This window comes from Balaenoptera acutorostrata, chromosome 9 (genome assembly GCF_949987535.1).
Source record: "Balaenoptera acutorostrata chromosome 9, mBalAcu1.1, whole genome shotgun sequence".
Lineage (NCBI taxonomy): Eukaryota > Metazoa > Chordata > Mammalia > Artiodactyla > Balaenopteridae > Balaenoptera > Balaenoptera acutorostrata.
The window spans coordinates 12,354,899-12,374,956 of NC_080072.1; the positions used below are offsets into that span (position 1 = coordinate 12,354,899).

At 42.2% G+C, this 20,058-nt stretch overlaps 1 protein-coding gene across 1 annotated transcript; it reads left to right on the forward strand.

Annotated features, from left to right (window-relative positions):
• The first annotated feature begins 16,133 nt into the window (after positions 1–16,133).
• Positions 16,134–17,086, forward strand: LOC103004124 (olfactory receptor 477-like). The gene is given in 2 exon segments (XM_007196534.2): positions 16,134–16,208; positions 16,211–17,086. Coding segments are annotated over 2 exon segments (951 nt in total).
• Positions 17,087–20,058: the final 2,972 nt, after the last annotated feature.

The following is a 20,058-nucleotide window of genomic DNA, read 5'->3' on the forward strand; positions in this document are numbered from 1 at the left end:
TGAATCCTTAGGGTTATTGTTTCCTAACCTTATCAGAGACACGGAGCAATTTCAGATGCATAATTTAATCCTAATACACAGTTGTATACCCTTGCCCCTCTCCCACCCATTATAATTACCTGCAAAATGCCAACAAAACACTGATCTGAGACCTTTAGTCACAATTGGGATTCCTCACCCACATCTAGGGTTCCTTCCACCTATAGATATAGGAATGAAGCCCATGTGAACTTTATTTCAGCATCTCTGATATCTACCAAACTTACGAAAACTGAACAGGAAGAGTAAGAACATATAAAGTCTTATAACTTATCAAGAAACTGAAAAACCTTCCCACAAAGAAGACTCCATACCCAGGATGGCTTCACAAGTGAAAATTTCCAATCATTTAAGGAAACAATGAGAGAGATCATCTCCCAGCTCTTTTACAAGGCAGCAAAACCTGAATCCATCATGTCACAAAAACATAGAAGAAAGGAAAATTATAGGTGATAATAGATGCACAAATCAAATTAAGTCCAGTGATGTATAAAAGGGTTATACATCTCAATTTTGTGTTCCTGGATTAATTCCTGTATTTATTCTGGAAATATAAAAATATTCTTTTAATATTAGAATATCAAAGTAATTGACCACATTTTCAGAAAATATAAAGGAAAATTATATGATCAACTCAGTAAATGTAGAACAATGTACTTGATAAAATGTAATGCTTATTTGTGAGTTTTTTCTTAAATTGTGACAAGCTAGTAATAAAAAGGCATTTCCTTAATCTGATAAAGCATATCTACCAGAACAAAAAACAAACCACAGCAAACATCATACTTAATGATAAAATATTGAAGGCATTCCTCCTGAGATCAGGAACAAGATAAGGATGCCCACTCACACCATTATATTCAACATTGTATTGGAGAGCCAAGACACTGTAATAAATATTAAAATACACAGTCATTATTTGTGGATGTGGTGGCGTACATTGAAATCCCAAAGGAATCTACAGGTAAACTACTGTGAATTGAGCAAGGTCACTGTATACAAGAACAACATTCAAAGCTTAATTGAATTTCTATATGTTAGCAATAGAAACAATAAGAAAATGAAATTGTTAACCATTGCAAATTAAAGACTTAAAATGCCTAAAAATAAATCTAACCAAAAAATGTGTATGACCCCTAAGAGAAAACTACAAAATATGACTTAGATACATTAAAGAAAACCTAAATACACTATGCTCATGGATACACTACGCTCACGTTCAATATATTCAGTATTGGAAGGATATCAGTTTTCCCCAAATTGATCTATTGAGTCAATGTAATTCCAATCCAAATCCCAGCAGAATTTTGTGGAAAGAAACAAGCACATTTTAAATTTTATATAGACTTCATTAAAAATGAAGAACATCCATTCTTCAAAAGACATCATTAAGAAAGTGATAAAGTCAGAAGACCTAAATTGACATTTCTCCAAAGAAGACATACAGATGGCCAACAGGCACATGAGAAGACACTCAACATTGCTAATTATTATTAGAGAAATGCAAATCAAAACTACATTAAGGTATCACCTCACACCAGTCAGAATGGCCATCATCAGAAAGTCTACAAATAATAAATGCTGGAGAGGGTGTGGAGAAAAGGGAACCCTCCGGCACTGTTGGTGGGAATGTAAATTGGTGCAGCCACTATGGAGTTCAGTATGGAGATTCCTTTAAAAAAACTAAAAATAGAGCTAGCTACCATATGATCCAGCAATCCCACTCCTGGACATATATCCAGACAAAACTATAATTCGAAAAAATGCATGCACCCCAATGTTCAGAGTAGCACTATTTACAATAGCCAAGACATGGAAGCAACCTAAGGGTCCATCAACAGATGAATGGATAAAGAAGATGTGATATATATAACGGAATATTACTCAGCCATAAAAAAGAATGAAATAATGCCATCTGCAGCAACATGGATGGACCTAGAGATTATCATACTAAGTGAAGTTAGACAGAGAAAAACAAATATTATATGATATCACTCATATGTAGAATCTAAAAAAAAATGACACAAATGAACTTATTTACACAACAGAAATAGACTCACAGACATAGAAAACAAACTTGTGGTTACCAATGGGGAAAGGGTGCAGGGGGAGGAGGAGGGATAAATTAGGAATTTGGGATTAACAGACAACACACTACTATATATAAAATAGATAAACAGCAAGGACCTACGGTATAGCACAGGGAATTATATTCAATATCTTGTAATAATCTGTAATGGAAAGAATAGATAGATAATAAATATGCATAACTGAATCACTTTGCTGAAACTAACATAATATTGTAAATCAACTATATTTTTTTTAAAAAAAAGCTCCAATAAATATTCTGGGCATAAAAGCCCACGTGAGCTTCTCTGTTTGGCAACACCCTTGTCACGCATCAATGTCCAGAGAGTAATGTGTCCTGAGGACTACGGGTGCTTTGTATTTGGAGCCCTCTCAGACTCTGCCCTCTGCATCCCTTCCCTTGGCCAATTTTAATCTGTATCCTTTCACTGTAATACACCATAACCCTGAGTATAAGTTTTCAGTGTGTTCTGTGAGTTCTTTAAAGAATGATCTAATCTGAGGGTAGGTTTGGGAACCCCTCGAATTTGTAGTTGGTACAGAAGTGAGGGTGGTTCGTACGGACTCTTCTCTCTAACTCTGTAGCTGGACCCTACGCCCTTGAGGTTGGTGTCAGAACTCTTGGACAGTCTTGTGTGAAAACTGTATCTTCTTCCTGTGTAGTTGACTAAACTCTTGCAGTTGTCCTAACTTCCTCAGAGAAAGAAGCATGGACACAGAAAGAGGTGAGGAATTGGGGTGAATAATTAATCTACTTTGAGCCTTTGCTTTTATACTTGAAAGCGATTATACACGGCCAAGATATCATATAGGGGTAGGAAGAAAATTCTATCAGAGTAGGTTGAAGGTCATGATTAGAAGAAAAATAAAACCATTCTGTTTTTCAGCCTGTTCAGGTTATTCAGTAAAACTTCAGAGGGCCCTTGTATGCCCCTGTGCAGTATAATGCAACAATGAATGAGATGTCTGAGAAAGATGGGGATGACATCTGATAGTAGGTCAGAGAGTCAGGATCCACAGGACACACGAGACTCCAGCCCTGCAGATGGGATTTGTTGGCTTTCTCCAGAGTGTATCCCATGCCTTCTCTCTTTTTTTTTTGGAGGTGCCTTGCGGCTTGCGGGGTCTTAGTTCCCCAACCAGGGATCGAACCTGGGCCCATAGCAGTGAAAGCATGGAGTCCTAACCACTGGACCACCAGGGTATTCCCCCCCCCCATGCCTTCTCCACACCCTCCACAAAGCTCTCTATTCCAGGGCTCCATTCCAGCTTCAGGAGTCCAGAGACTGGATTTCCTTCACACAAACAAGCTATCTGCCAAAAAACTCTGTTTTGCATAATAATTTCCCAGTGGAGCAGGAGACTAAGGGTCTCCAATTGCTTAGCAGAGGGGCCAACCCCTTATGTCTTCACCTTGGAGCAGCATGCCCACGTAACCCATTCTTATTGGCTCCTCCATGTCCTCAGACTCTGCCTCAGGAAACCCAAATGTAGAGAAAGAAGCAGGCTTCTCAGACTCAGAACAAAGAATTCAGTAGAATACGAAGCTAAGATTCTGAGCACCAGGCTAGAGGTGGATGGAAAAATTGAGAGCCAACAGAGAGAGACCTGCCAGCCATGGCAAAACTGTCCCCCAGACAAACTTGGGGCAGAGAGCCCAGGGTTCACTTCTGATCTCTCTCTCTCTCTCAACTCCGTGCCGTTTTCTTCATGTGCCTCATGTGCAAAGCTGCCTCATCCCCCACCTTACATAAAATTACTGATGAGACACAACCTGCTATGACTTATAGGATGGAATTAAAGTGGACCTGCTCTGTGGGAAGTTACCCGATGCAACAGCAGCCTCCTAGGGCACAACCAGGGAGGTTACAGAGCAGAAATGCTCATGGACCAAATTAAGATGCTCAAATCAAATGGCTTATTAAATCAGTAACAGAAATACAGGGAGAATCAAGAGGAAAGAGACAAATTTAGGAAATGATTCAAGCAGGGTGAAAGAACTACACTACCTGAATCCTGTGTTACACAGTGCGTGTGTGTGTGTGTGTGTGTGTGTCGCCATCTCTCACCCTGTCTCTCTCTCTCTCTCTCTCTCTCTCTGCCACATCAGTTTTCCTGCTGACATATGGTCATGAGAACATTGAGTTGAGGGTAAACAAAGGGTGTCAGAGGACAGAAGGTGCCTGGAGCCAACAGGTGTCCCATCAGAAAAACACAGAGGCAAGTAAGCCTCGCCCGTAGTTCTAGCTCCCCAGTGACTTGCTAAGCAACGGTGCCTTTTATCTCCATGTCCTGGGCAGAAAACAAGTGGGACCAAAAATGGGCATCACCCAACGGTGCCAATTTAAAAGCTCATGCATATTGAGTGTTTTGTGAAACTGCCTCATTGCTTCATAAATATGTATTGCTTCTTGGTCCCTTCATGCCTTCCTATAAATATTCATCACACACATTCTCTACTTCCTTTCTTGCAAGCTCTTTGGTTCTATCCTTACTTTCTCTTACTTCCTGTGGTAAAATTATTCTTAAATAATACAAACATGCATTGCAGGTCCCTCTGTCAGAAGGATGTTCAACCTGAGCCTCAAGATGGAGAAATTCAAGAGCTGTCGTATCTCAGGGCCACTCGGGCATGACTCAGATACCTAGGGCTAAATAGAAAGAAACAGGAACTGAAGCCACAGAAATTCACAGGGAGAAACAGGTGGGATATCTCAGGTGACAGGAGACAGATTCAGAAGCAGCAGAAAAAAAGGCTGGCCACACAGGAAACGCCCAGGCCTGCGATAATGACAGGGCTAAGTTGGGACAAGCAGCCAGTATCACTGGAGCACTCCAGGAGGTGACAGTCACAAAGAAGGAAGTGTGAACGAGGTGTCCCGAAGCTGTGAGATGTGGTACTGAGCCAGAGGTGGAAGAAAAATGCAGAGAAATGCAGGCAGAGAGAACACAGGACAACAAGTGGCATTGCGGGGGCCAGGGTGCAGACACCCATTTGGGATTCAGCAACAGGCTGCAGGTTCTATAACAAATAGAATCCCAGTCCTGCGAACACAATTCTGGAGGGAAAGGAGTAGGGATTCTGTTTTCAGAATCTGCTGCCAGGTCATATACTAAGCTAGCCTTAAAAATGCATTCCAATATACATTAGGTGCGGACAAATACTGTTTGATTCCACTTATACAAGGTACCTAGAATAGTCAAACTCATAGAGTCAGAAAGTACATTGGTGGATGCCAGGGGCCAGGGGGTGGGGATGGGAATGGGGAGGGGGAATGGTGAGTTAGTGGTTAATGGGGACAGAGTCTCAGTTTAGGAAGGTGAAAAATTCAGGAGATGGATGATGGTGAGAGTTGCACAAAAATGTGACCGTACTTAGTTCCACTGAACTGTATAGTTAAACGTGGTTAAAATAGTATGGTTTATATTATGTGACTTTTACCAGAATAAAAAAAATTTTTAATAAAAATTAAAAAATAAAGCAGAGTCCTCTCCATAACTTGGCCTATGGTCCATTGAATGGCAGGTGGGTGACATCCTCCAGGTACCAGGGCCACCTGAAATTGCAGAATAACTTCGTGGGTTAGAGGCCTGAGGAAAGAGGGAAATAAGTATTCATTGAGTGTTGACTCTGTGCTAAGCTGTCGTGAGCCTTTTATCTAACAGAGCTCATTTAAATGTCACAGATTTCTATGAGGGAAATCATGCTGCTCTCCCCACTTGTGGATGGGGAAACTGAGGCACTGAGAAGCTGAGTGATTCTTGAGCCAATAGGAAAGGATGATTCCAAACGCGAAAGGTCAGAGGCAGTGAGTAAAGGATGAGAGGGTGGGTCTTGTCACTGATGATTCCATCCTGAAGGTCTTTCTAACCCTCCCTGGATTGTATGCTGAGGCCTCTGGACCTTTGACAGATTGATTGTTGCTATGGTTAAGAGCAGGGGCTGGCAAACTTTTTCTGTAAAGGTCCAGATAGTAAATATTTTAGGCTTTGTGGGCTGTGTGATGTCTGTTGCCAACTCTGCAACTCTGTCATTGTAACAGGAAAGCAGCCATAGACAATATGTAAATGAATGGGTTTAGCTGTGTTGGCTGTGTTCCAATAAAACTTTATTTACGAAAAAGAAAGAATCTGCTGCTAAGTAGCTGTACAGGAACGTTATCAAGGACAGTGGGGCTGTGGCACAGAGTATGATGTTGAATTTGCTTATGCCTCTCCTGAAAAACATTTTGGATTATTTCTCTAAACTAGACCAGTAATGTCAAGTCATTCCAAGATGACTGAACTCCTAGAGGCTGGGAGCTGTGGAGGAAGCAAAGATCAAATACTGGAAGAGCCTGGCTTTGGTCCTGACTATGCCACTTACCAGCTATGACCTTGGGCTAGTCATATCACTTCCCTGAGCCTCTGTTTTTTCCTTCCATAGTATGTGGACAATAATGTTTGCTTTTCAGACCTCTGAGGATTTGTACGGAGACAAAATGAAGTGACATACATGCAAGCTATTGCTAAATTATACCAATGGTAGTTATTAATATTACCAGTGATTTGCTGTGGGATCAGAAAAAAAATTAGTGAGCCTTATTGGGTCTCAGATTTGTCTTATGAGAAAGAGGAAAAGATCACTAACAACCTCTCTGTTGTTTATGAGAGAAAAAAATAATTGCCTCAAACCCCTAGGAAGATGGTGTTGTATGAGTGCTCTCTGATGAATTTCTGGGCAGTGCTCTCTCTCTGGAGTCTCACACTCATTAAACTTAAGGCAGATGCCATCAGGGAAGAGATTTGGTAAATGAAGAGGGCCAACCCTGTGCCAGGAGCCCCAGAGGTTCCCAGACCTCATGCACCAAAAGGATCTCCATCTCCAGGTATCATTCTCTGTGTGTCCTCGACTACCAATCATTGGTTTCCTGTTCAGCCCCTGGGACAATCTAAAATGAGGCAATTCTCGTAAATTGATACAGCCACTATGGAGAACATATGGAGGTTCCTCAAAAAACCAAAAATAGAACTACCATATGATCCAGCAATCCCACTACTGGGCATATATCCAGAGAAAACCATAATTCAAAAAGAGTCATGTACCACAATGTTCACTGCAGCTCTATTTACAATAGCCAGGACATGGAAGCAACCTAAGTGTCCATCGACAGATGAATGGATAAAGAAGATGTGGCACATATATACAATGGAATATTACTCAGCCAGAAAAAGAAACGAAATTGAATTATTTGTAGTGAGGTGGATGGACCTAGAGACTGTCATATAGAGTGAAGTAAGTCAGAAAGAGAAAAACAAATACCGTATGCTAACACATATATATGGAATCTAAAAAAAAAAATAATGTTCTGAAGAACCTAGGGGCAGGACAGGAATAAAGACGCAGATGTACAGAATGGACTTGAGAACATGGGGAGGGGGAAGGATAAGCTGGGACGAAGTGAGAGAGTGGCATGGACATATATACACTACCAAATGTAAAATAGATGGCTAGTGGGAAGCAGCCGCATAGCACAGGGAGATCAGCTCGGTGCTTTGTGACCACATAGAGGGGTGGGATAGGGAGGGCGGGAGGGAGATGCAAGAGGGAGGAGATATGGGGTTGTATGTATATGTATAGCTGATTCACTCTGTTATACGGCAGAAACTAACACACCATTATAAAGCAATTATACTCCAATAAAGATGTTAAAAAAAAATAAAATAAAATAAAGCAATTCTCACAAGCCCGGGTGGAAAGACCAGGTAAGAGCTCATCCAGAAGGTTTCAGAGGAAGGAGAGATCCAAAGGTCCACCAGGACTGTCTGAGAACACCCACCCCTGGAGGTGGTTGGATACAGCCAACAGCACAGGGAGGGAAAGTCACTCCCGGGGGTCTCTGGAAGCTGGATTCAGGGAGAGATTGTCCCTGCTTCTCCACAGGTCAGTGTGCTCACAGATGACCCCCACCTCTTCTCCTGTGCTTCCCTTCTCCCCACTTACCCTCAAGCCCCCATTTAGAATTAATAACAAGCACTGAATGCAGGTGTTCCTTGATTAACAATAAGGTTAGTCCCAATGAACCCAGCGTAAACTGAATATATCATTAGTTGAAAATGCATTTAATACACCCATCCTACTGAGCATCATAGCTTAGCCCCGCCTTCCTTAAATGTGCTCAGAACACTTACATTAGCCTACATTTGGGCAAAATTATCTAACACAAAGTCTATTTTATAATAAAGTTTTGAATAGCTCATGTAATGTATTGAACACTGTACTGAAAGTGAAAAACTGAATGGTTGTCTGGGTACAGAATGGCTGTAAGTGTATCGGTTGTTTTGTGATTGCTGCCACTGCCCAGAATGAGGAGGAAGTATCTTACAGCACATTACTAGCCTGGGAAAAGATCAAAATTCAAAACTCAAAGTATGGTTTCTGCTGAATGTGTATTGTTCTTGCACCATCATAAAGTTCAAAAATCTTAAGTCAAATCATCATAAGTCAGGGACCGTCAGTATCTACTCTCTGCCAAACACGCTGACAAGAGCTTCAAATGCATCATCTTATTTAATCCTCACAGCAACCCTAAGGGTAGGTACTGTTATCTCCACTTTGCAGAAGACAAAACTGAATGAGGTTAAATCACTTGCCCAGGGTCACAAAATGAGTAAGGGCTGGCCCTGGGATTCAAATCCAGATCTGGCCAATCCCAAGGCCCATGTTCTTAACTGCTAGGCAATAATGCTTCCCAGAAACAAGCCACCAGCCCCAGGCTCCAGCAGTGGACTGAAGAAACCCTTCTGAAAGGCAATGAAAGGTTCACCTATTTGGTAGTGCATTTGCAATAGTTGGGGGTGGGTGCAGGAAGAATGGTGTAGAATCTCTCTGTCCCCCAGCTCTTCTAGGCCACTTAGATGTCCGCCATTACTCTGTGGAGCTGGATTCTTGATGCCAGACATTCAAAGTCTTCCTGTCCTCCTGGGCTCTAGGCCTCTGCACCCATATGTTGTCCTCTGACATCCCATCAGTGAAGCAACCCCTAGGCTTGGTTTTTAAGTTCAATACTTCTCTTCCACTCACTTATATAAAAATGTATTTTTAAAAAAAAAAAGCTAGTTCAATCAACTGCTAATTGCTGTTCTTTGGACACATATACAAACCAGGAAAATCCCATAAGGAAGACAGTGAATTTTCCTCCTGTGCAAGGTAGGAGACCCTCCCATGGCCAGGGTTCTCTCTGACATCTTTTCATCCAGGCTAGAAGGAGAATGTCTAGTTCTCAGGGGCTTTCCCCTTCAGCAAATCCTCTACCTTCGTGACACTCCCCTCATCAGCCCTCCCAAGTCACTTTCAGATGTTCCCACCAAATGTGTGGTCACTTTCTGAATGAGCCTCAACACAGAATCTTACAAATGGGGACCAGGACCCTCCTCACCTGCGTTGTTCCCCACCAGCATCCAACTCACGCAAGAGCTAAATCCATTCAGGTTGCTGGTCAGAGTGTCTGAAACCCTAACCAGAATAGGAATCAACTGTGAATCTTGTTAAAATGCAGCTCTGATTCAGTAGGAGGGCTGGGAGGAGCCAGATTCTGCATTTCTAAGGAGCACCCTGTGATGCTACAGGTGTGTCATCTCTCTTTGGTAACCAGGTGCTAAAGATCAGTGACCACAGCTTGTGGACATCTGTGCCATCTGGCCAGGAGGGAAAAAAAAAGAAGCAAGAGAAAACCAGGCAGGGTCCCTTTGAGAACCACAAATTTTCTTCTCCCCCCAAAAGGAAACGTAGGAAAGTCCAGCAAGGCTACGAGTTCTCTGCATGAAAACCAAGTCAGAGGCTGCACAGTAATATTTTTATTGGAGGTTTCCTGGCTCTAGATTCCAAATTGTTTTAACCCAAAGTTGCTTTAAGATAGGCGCTGTTGGTAACTGTAAAAGAGAAGCAGTAACTTAAATATCCCTCATTAGGAGACTTCTTAAAAGAGACATTCATAAAATATCTTTTGGGGGGAAAAATGGGCAGCATTTAATCACTGACATTGAAAGATCTCCAAAATAGGTTGTTTAAAAAGAAAAACAAGATGCAAAACAATGTTTATAGTTTGCTACCATTTGTGTCTTTTAAAAGAGAAAGGAGAGTATATATGTACACGTATTGCTCATGTAAGCAATGACTAACAACAGAAAAATACACAGGAAACTGGTAGCTTCTGAGGAAGAGAGGTGAGTGACTCGGGAATCAGAAGGGGCAGGATGGGAGGACTTATTTGCACTGTAGTCCCTTCTGAATTTTGTACCATAGAAACACATTTCCATTCAAAAACAAAAACAAAAACTAAAATTGAAAAACAATCCCCTTGTTCTTATTTCTGTACCTCCATCCACCCAAAAATTCAATGAAATTGATTCACTCAACATTTTCATGTACCCTCTTGGTGAGTCCCCAGCTGAGTTAGTTCTCAGAACAAGGATCAGAGTAGCATTGCCTTGTGTCATTGCTGGGGAGACCGCGAAAGGTGCGTGCTCAGAGTCTGGATGCTCTGGGGGTCCTGATTTCCCTTGTGGAAACCAAGAGACCTGCCACTGAGGTCAAGGACTGACAGTCTGGACTTCCCTGGTAGTGCAGTGGTTAAGAATCCACCTGCCAATGCAGGCAACATAGGTTCGAGCCCTGGTCCGGGAGGATCCCACATGCCGCAGAGCAATAAGCCCGTGCACCACAACTACTGAAGCCCGCGTGCCTGGAGCCCGTGCTCCGCAACGAGAAAGCCCGTGCAGCACAACAACGAAGACGCAATGCAGCCAAAAATAAATTAAAAAAAGAAAAAGAAAAAAAAGAACTGACAGTCTGAGTCCTCTGCAGGTGGCAGAAATTCTGCACACCTGGATCACCCTCGGAGGCTGGGTGAATGGTGAGAGTCTAGGATCCTCCTATAATTGGATGGCTGAGCTAGAATCTGTGACCGGAAACTTCAGGTGGGAGAACAATTACTTCCTTTAAAAAGTCTTCTTGTAAGGACCTCATACTATACTTAGGACATGTTCTGTTCTCCCGAGTTATTTCTGGTTTAGACATCTGATTTAGGCTGGCTGAACTATTGGGTGTCACTGTTCTTCTCTGGTTACCCTATATTATCTCTTGATTCTCATTAAGTAATTTCCCTAGCTTGTGTTATTTACTTTCTTTCCTGAGGCTATGATTCCCTACCCAATGAAGAGGGGATTATACCAGTTGCTCTCCCTATGGTCATCCAGCTTCAAGTATCAGTTCATCCATTTGGGACCTCAGGCAGGTTACTCACCTCTCAGATGAGGTCAGGATGGAGGGGAGCACCTAGCCTGGAGAATAGCACAGAGCAGAGGCTCAACAAATATTTGTTTCCTCCATCATAATATTTCTTCCTCCCTCCACCATCACCCAGGATTATTATAAGCACCTCATTCTTTTCAAAGCACCTCTGTTTTTACCATCTCTGAATCCCAAAAGCCCAGCCAAGACTTGTCCTTTGCACTTCAAAGATGAGTACATAGGACCCAGCTTTCTCCAAGTGACTTGCCAGTGTCACATCACCAAGTGTGGAACTGGAACCATAGCCCCATCGAGTAGCTCCCGGGAGAATTCCCGGAACGCCACTCCTCAGAGAATTAGGTTCTCAGTCCTGTGGCTCCTTCTTGTTTCTCCCCGTCAGTGCATTCAAATCCACAAGTATTTCGGCTCCCATAATGTGCTGTGTTACAGGCAACATTTTTTAATGTCCAGATCTTTTGTACATGGAAAGGATTATCTAAAACCGTTTATTAATTGATTATATCTTAATCTGTAAATTTATTTTTTGTGGATTTGGGATCTTTACTGGTTGATAAGTCTAAAAAGTTGACCACCAACTGGAGTCACAGTCTCCAAACATTGTGTGACTAAAATAAGCTGATACCTGAAACTCCTTGGTGGATTAACATCATAATAATAATAAACTTGAATGAGCATCTACATTGTCCTATGGTGAGAAATTGGCCTCACGGAATTGGGACCCTGAGATTCTCACTTTTTTTCCACTCTTTTTTTTTCAAGTATTTTTCTATTGAGTTGTAAATTTGGAACTTAGTTTTTCTTAGGCCATTAAATGCAATTTCTAAATATAATAAATTTAATTATATATCTAGTAATGTTCGTTAAAATGTAAAACAATCGGGGCTTCCCTGATGGCGCAGTGGTTAAGAATTCTCCTGCCAATGCAGGGGACACGGGTTCGAGCCCTGGTCCGGGAAAATCCCACATGCTGCGGAGCAACTAAGCCCATGCGCCACAACTACTGAGTCTGTGCTCTAGAGCCCGCGAGCCACAACTACTGAGCCCACGCACCACAACTACCAAAGCCCATGTGCCTAGAGCCCGTGCTCCGCAACAAGAGAAGCCACCACAATGAGAAGCAACCGCACCACAACAAATAGCCCCGCTCGCCGCAACTAGAGAAAACCTGTGCTCAGCAACAAAGACCCAACACTGCCAAAGGTAAATAAATTAATTAATTTTTTAAAAAATTTAAAACAATCACACTTGATCTTTGGTTAATGCTTCCTTTGCCTAAAAATCTAACAGATTAAATTCCCCCAAATAACTTAAGTGCTGTTTTACAATCAAATTCTCTTAAATAATTCAAAGTAAAGTCACAAAAAAAAAACCCTATAGGAGCAAATTCTCCTAAACATTTAAACACTGTTTATAAAACATGATTAATTAAATGCTGTTAAACTTCTTAAACTATAATCACAAATTTAATGTACCTGATTTCCAAGCCTTTCAAGTGCCTTCATAAACATTTAAACAACTCCTGAAAATTACTAAATCAAAATGTTTATTTTTGATAAATCAAATGTTCTGCATTTTAGCAGAGCCTAATCAAACATAGATTTAGTTAATTCAGTTTAGCTAATCATTCTCCATATTTCAAGTCTAATTAAGTAGATGATCTGAATTGTTTCAAGCACCTTAAATAGTATGCAGATGCAATATGTATATATTCAAATATGTATTCAAGTTCATATTAAATAGTATAATTGTTACATAAACTTGTCATCTTATAAGTAGATCCTACACACAATTATCAATGCAGGGTGCAAAGCATACACCCATCTGAAAAGATTCACCCTGAGGCTCCCACAGCAACTGGAGTTACAAATGATCGTCCAAGATTCAAGATGAGGGTTGTGGAGTCAGTGATTTGGGCTAAGACTTCAAGACTGGAAGAGGGGAGCATGGGTCTTCCTCCCTCGAGTGTTCAGCGCATCTTTCATGTTAACCAGCTCCTGTAGTCAGGTTCTGCTGCTATAACAAGGTACCGCAGGCCCCAGCTTCCAGTGGTATTGAGTTTCACAACCCAGTGCATCATCTTTCAATTCTACTCTTACCTAATTCTTTTTTTTTTTCAACATTTTAGTTTAAAAGAATTTAGACTTACAGAGGAGATATAAACATATTACAGAGAGTTCCTGTCTACCCTTCATCCATCTTTCTCTACATGACCACAGTACAACTATTGAAAATAAGAAATTAAAATTGGCGCACTACTGTTAACTAAACTATAGGTTTTATTTAGATTTCATCAGTTTTTCCACTAATGTCCCTTTTTGTTGTTGTTCCAGTCTCTAAATCCAGGATACCACATTGTATTGAGTTGTTAAATTTTCTTAGTCTCCTCCAATCTGTGACAGTTTCTCTGTCATTCTTGTCATTTTTGCTGTTGACAGTTTTGAGTCATACTGGTCAAGTATTTTGTGGAATGTTTCCCGATTTGGGTTTGTCTGATGTTTTCTCATGATTAGGTTGAAGCTATGGATTTCTTACCCAATTCTTATCATAAACATTCTCCAATGTTTGCCACCTGATTTGGGCAAGTGGAATTCCAAACTCACCCATCTGGGTAGTAACTATCCTCTTTGCAGCCTGATTTGCCTTGATAAGACTCTGTATGTTCTTTTTTTTTTTTTTGGCCATGCCACGCGGCATGCGGGATCTTAGTTCCCTAATGAGGGATCGAACCCAAGCCCCCGGCAGTGGAAGTGCAGAGTCTTAACCACTGGGCTGCCAGGGAAGTCTATTGAGGGCCAACTATGTGCCAGTCACTGGAGATACAGCAATGAACAGAATTGACAAAAATGCCTGGCTTCACGGTTCGTGCATTCTAATGTCAGGATAGTGATCATAAACTAATCAGTCATGCGTATATAGCATGTTAGAAGAGAATCAGTCCTACGAGGAAAAAAAGATCAAACCGAGAAGAGGAATAGTGAGTGCTGGAGTAGGAGAGAGTTTCCTTTAAATAGGGTGCTTAGGGAGGGCTGCACAAGCAGGTGACATTTGAGCCACAGCTTAAAGGAGTAGAGAGAAGGAGCCATGTGGCAGCTAACTGAAGCAAAGCGAGGGTACGGGCCAGTTAGCACAGAGGTCCTGAATCATGCCTGGCATGTCCTAAGAGGAGTAAGGGGAGACGTGTAGCTAGAGCAGGGTTAGGGAGAGTGGGAAGAGGAGGAGAAAAGGACAGAGAGGTAAAGAGAGTGTCAGAGTAGTGGCCACCCTAGCAGAGTGGGCTTTGAGGGCCATCGTGAGGGTTCTGACTTTCAGGTGTTAACAGAATCACCCTGGCTGCTCCTCATAAGAAAGAAACAAGACACCAGCTAAGACCAGTTGCAATAACCCAAGCAAGATAGGATGGTGCCTCTCAAAAAAGGGTGAGAAGTCAGTATGCATTTTGAAGGTGGAGCCAAAATGATTTGCTGAGGGATTCGATGAGGGGTGGGGGGGGGGGGTAAAAGGTCAAAAATGGCTAGAAGGTTTTGGCCAAAACAACTGAAAGGATTGAGTTGACATTACCTGAGTGGGAAGACTTTCTTATCTAATTGAATTAATTTATATTCATTCATTGACATGAGGCACTGTGATAGATATCAGGGCACAAATTACTGAGATATTAAGTAACTCTCTTCCTACTAGGAGTAAAAAAATGCAATAGGAAAGATGGATGGGTATTTTTTAAAATTTTTATTGGAGTATAGTTGATTTACAATGTTGTGTTAGTTTCTGATGTACAGCAAAGTGAATCAGTTATACATATGTATATATATATATATATATATATATATATATATATATATATATCCATTCTTTTTTAGATTCTTTTCCCATATAGGTCATTGCAGAGTATTGAGTGGAGTTCCCTGTGCTATACAGTAGGTTCTTATTAGTTATCTATTTTATGTATAGTAGTGTGTATATGTCAATCCCAATCTTGCAATTTATCCCTCCCTTTCCCTTTTCCCCCCGTAACCATAAGTTTGTTTTCTACATCTGTGACTCTATTTCTGTTTTGTAAGTAAGTTCATTTGTATCATTTTCTTTTAGAGTCCACATATAAGCGATATCATATGGTATTTGTCCTTCTCTGACTTACTTCACTTGGTATGATAATCTCTAGGTCCATCCACGTTGCTACAAAAGGCATTATTTCATTCTTTTTTATGGCTGAGTAATATTGGATGGGCTTTATGTTAAAATATGGTGCTATTAATTCAACTAAAGGAGTATCTGTGAAATTCAGGGGAGAGAGGAAGGGAACAGACCTCTAAGCTGGATTTGGAGAGACCCAAGGACATTCCAAGAAGAAAATGTTGAATTTATGAAGACATAGACATTTGCAATAACATCGTATGTTTGTAGAAGTAAGTTTTTCAGAATTGCTAGAGGGTAAACTGAGAGCAGGGTAGCATGGAGGTGTTTCAAAGAGAACATCTGGCAGGTTAAAGAACTTAGACATTATCCTAAGAGAGACAGGGAACACTTAGCACACAAGCATGATTTTGACATCATGGGATTGCTGTGGGATTTGGAGAGCAATCTGCCACTCAGAGATAGATGTGACTTTTCATTTGTAGTAGATGTTAAAGGCTACCTCTTTGATGAGAGTGTATTGTTTCTCCATTCTTGTTTCTCCTCCTCTTCTTCATTGTCATGTGAGAAACACACCAGTTCAATGGCCTGGGGTCAGAATCACACCACAGTGAAGGGATTCATCCTGCTGGGCCTCACAAACAGGGCAGACCAAAAACCACTCAACTCCTCTTTGCCGTCTTCCTGCTGATCTACTCTGTGACTCTGGTGGGCAACCTGGGCCCAATAGATGTGATCCACACCGGCGCCACCCTCCACACCCCCATGTACTTCCTCCTGAGTGTGCTTTCCTTCCTTGACATCTGCAGCGCCTCCGTGTTCACTCCCAGGCTGCTGATCAACTTCCTCACCACTGACCAGCCCATCTCCTTCGTGGGCTGTGTGGTCCAGATGGCCCTCATGATCCTCCATGGCACAGGGGAGTGTCTGCTTCTGGCCATGATGGCCTATGACCAATTCGTGGCCATCTGCCACCCTCTCGTCTACCACACCATCATGTCCAAGCGTATGTGTGTCCGGCTGGTGGTGGTCACCTATGCTGCTGGGGTGTTCATTTCAGCTGTTCAGACAGGGAATGCCTTCATCTTGCCCTACTGTGGTCCCAATATCATTGATCACTACTTCTGTGACATCCCCCCCATGCTCCAAGTGGCCTGCTCAGAGACAACCATGGCCAATGTCATCTTGCTCGTCTTTTCTGCCTTGGTCACTGTCCCCACAATCTCAGTCATCTTGGTCTCGTATGCCTACATCCTGATCACAATCTGTAGGATGAAGTCCTTGGAGGCCCAGCACAAGGCCTTCTCCACCTGTGCCTCCCACCTCACTGCCCTCTCCCTTTTCTATGGGTCTGTGTTCCTTGTATATGTCCAACCCAACCCTGAAACTGCCTCAGCCTGTAACAGGATCCTCTCTGGGTTCTATACCATTGTGATCCCCATTCTGAACCCACTGGTCTACAGTCTAAAGAATAAAGATGGCAAGGTCTCTGCACAAGTTAGGGTTCTTAACCTAAGCAGAAAAGTAATTTGTTAGAAAAGTATCTGGTAGCCCATAAGATAGAAGAGAAGCCTAGAGAACCCAGCCAGGGCAAGAACCAAGAGAGGCAAGGCACAGCTAAGAGACTGCCACAAGAGTAGTCTGTGCAGGATAGCACCATAGGAAGCATCACCTTTGGGCATCCTCCATGGCTGCAGCTAGCACTGCTGCCCCAAGCTTTCAACACAGCTCAGCGGCTGGACACAGCCACCTGCACTAGCCACCACACCTCCCTCTATAGCATCCAACTGTGTATCATCTCTAACTGATCCTTGACCTTCCCATCATTCCCTGAAGCTCAAGTCCTAAGCAGGAGCATTCACCTGTCTGTCAACGTAGCTATTCTACATCTCTTGATATATTAACTACATCCAGCATGGATATCTTACATCCACTGAGCTCCTACATCCACATTTCTGTTGTACAAAGCCCTGAGAGGTGGAAATAGGACCTCCTTTCACTTCAGAAGTGGGAGCTAGATTCTATATTCTTCCTGTCTTGAGAGTTCCCAAATATAGAAAGGATCATTGAATGCCAAACAGTGAAAATGACATATTTCAACAGGAGAAACCTTCCTTACAAGTCTCTACAGGGAATGTTGCCCTTCTGAATACATGATATTGGAGAAATAATCCATGTGGTGTTTGAGTATAGGAAGGAGATAGTAGTCACTCGACTTTGTGGGAGAGAATGGAGGCTCCAATTAGCCCGGTCCCAAAATGTGCTCTAAAGCAGTAATGAGCTATTATTTCTATGTAAATGGCCAATTAAACAAAATTAAAGGCTGAAAGACCATACAACTTTCTTCAATCAAAATCAAATTACCTTTATGTTTTTAGACAAAACCCTACTTGTATTGTAACAGAAATCAGTCTTACTAATTTAAGAGTGGGGAAAAGGAGGTGGAATTTATTGTGAAACCCAGATGTCAACTGAGGTTCAGTATCTTTTGGGGATTCAAATAAAGTTGGCTTGAACGCTGTTCCATGTGTGGTAGTGTCCCCACATCCCTGACAACCTGGGAATCCTAGGTAACAGGAGATGGGCTGTAAATGTGTTTTATGCTTTGCCTGGTTACCTCTAACTCTGAGTTCCTTAATCCACTGAATTACTTCAGTTTATGAATCAGCCAGGGAGGGAGAAAAAGCATGGGATTAAGAATGTGGATGATATAAATGAGGAAGAGGGAAAAACAAAACCTGACCAACTTAGATCCTGATGGGGAAGAAAAAAGTGGAGTATAGGCAGGTTGGGTTAAGGGCAATACAGCTGGGCTTGAGGCCTGTGAAGAAGACAAAGAAGCAATTGCATCTCTGTCAGATAAATCATTCACCTGGAACTTCACAGATGTCAAAGTGAAACTTTTTCCTAGAAAACTAATTAATCCATGGGTGAACCTGTTGATCAATGCTTAGTGATGATATTGGAATCACCTCCTGGCTTTATGTACAGATTTGAGGTCATTTTTCTTAACATACTGTACTAGGCTTCTCCAGACAAGCAGAACCAACAGGATATATATGGATAGATAGATATAAGAGGAGATTTATTATAGGAATTGGCTCATGCAGTTATGGAGGCTGAGATCCACAATCTGCCATCTGCAAGCTGGAGAACTAGGAAAGACAGTGCTGTAATTCAGTCTGAACAAAAGCCTAAAAGCCAGGGGGCTATTGATGTAAGTTGTGGTGAGATTCTGAAGGCCCAGGAACCAAGAACAGCAATATCTGAGAGCAGGAGAAGATGGAGGTCCCAGTTCAAATACAAACAGCAAAGTCACCCCTCCTTGGCCTTCTTGTTTTATTCAGGCCCTCAACCGACTGGGTGATGCCCATCCACATTGGTGAGGGTCATCTTCTTTATTCAGTCTACCAATTCAAATGCTAATCTCTTCTGGAAAGCCCTCACAGACACACGGAGAAATGTTTTACAACTATCTGTGCATCCTTTTGTCCAGCCAAGCTGACACATAAAATTAACCATCACACATACTAAGGCTAGGGCGGGCTCCAGCTGGTCCCCTACCACCTCCGCAACACTCCATCTCAGACTCAGGAAGTTAGGAACTGCAGTCTTTTCATGAAAATAAGCCATTTGCTTAATGAGAAAGTTTTCTTTAAATAATAATTTCCCTTAGGGTCAAGGAGACGCAGAGGACCAGGAAACAGAGAAGGGGAGGTGCCAACCCCTCCTTCACTGCCCTGGTAAACTCAGACTCTGCTTCTTAACTTCACCAATTCCTGAGCACATGTTGCCAACAGCCCTAGGCAACCTAGTCACAGACTAAGAAGTGAACAGTTTCCCCAGAAATTGATAGGTGAGTAGCCTAAGAGGAATGGAGGGAAGACAAGGCAGAGGTGTGAGCGCAGGAGCAGCTGGTGACATGGCAACGTTTCCCCAGAGAGACAAGACATCCAATTCCTTCAGCCCCCAACATACTGCCCTCTCCAGATGGAGACCAGCCCTCTCCTCCCCTCTCCCTTCACCCAAAACCATCTGGCATAGAACCCAATAGGAGTCACTGGAATGTTGGTTGGAAATTAAGTCAAAGTTACCTCTCTCAAGAGCATTTGAATTAAATTTTTATTCACACATCTTTAGAGCACCCAGAGCCCAGCCAGTACCTGAAGATCTAGAACTTTCCATGGGGTGGAAGTGAAGCCAAAGATAGGGGCATATCAAGCCACAAGTGCTAAAAGGAAAACCAGTCTGTGGTCCCAGAGAGGCAGCCAAAGCACTGGGCTACAATGGGTCACGGTCCAAGCAAGCAGTCAGTGTTGAATGAGTGTTTACTGTTACCAATGACTGGCTCCATCACCTGAGAAAAATTGGTCAGCCTTGCTGGGCCTCAGGTCTGTCCTATGTAGAGTAGAGATGATCCCTAAAATCTCCTGTTTACAGATGGAAAGGGGGATAAATCACTTTGAATCTCCTGGATGTTCACCTTGTTCTCAAGGGTCTCAAACTCA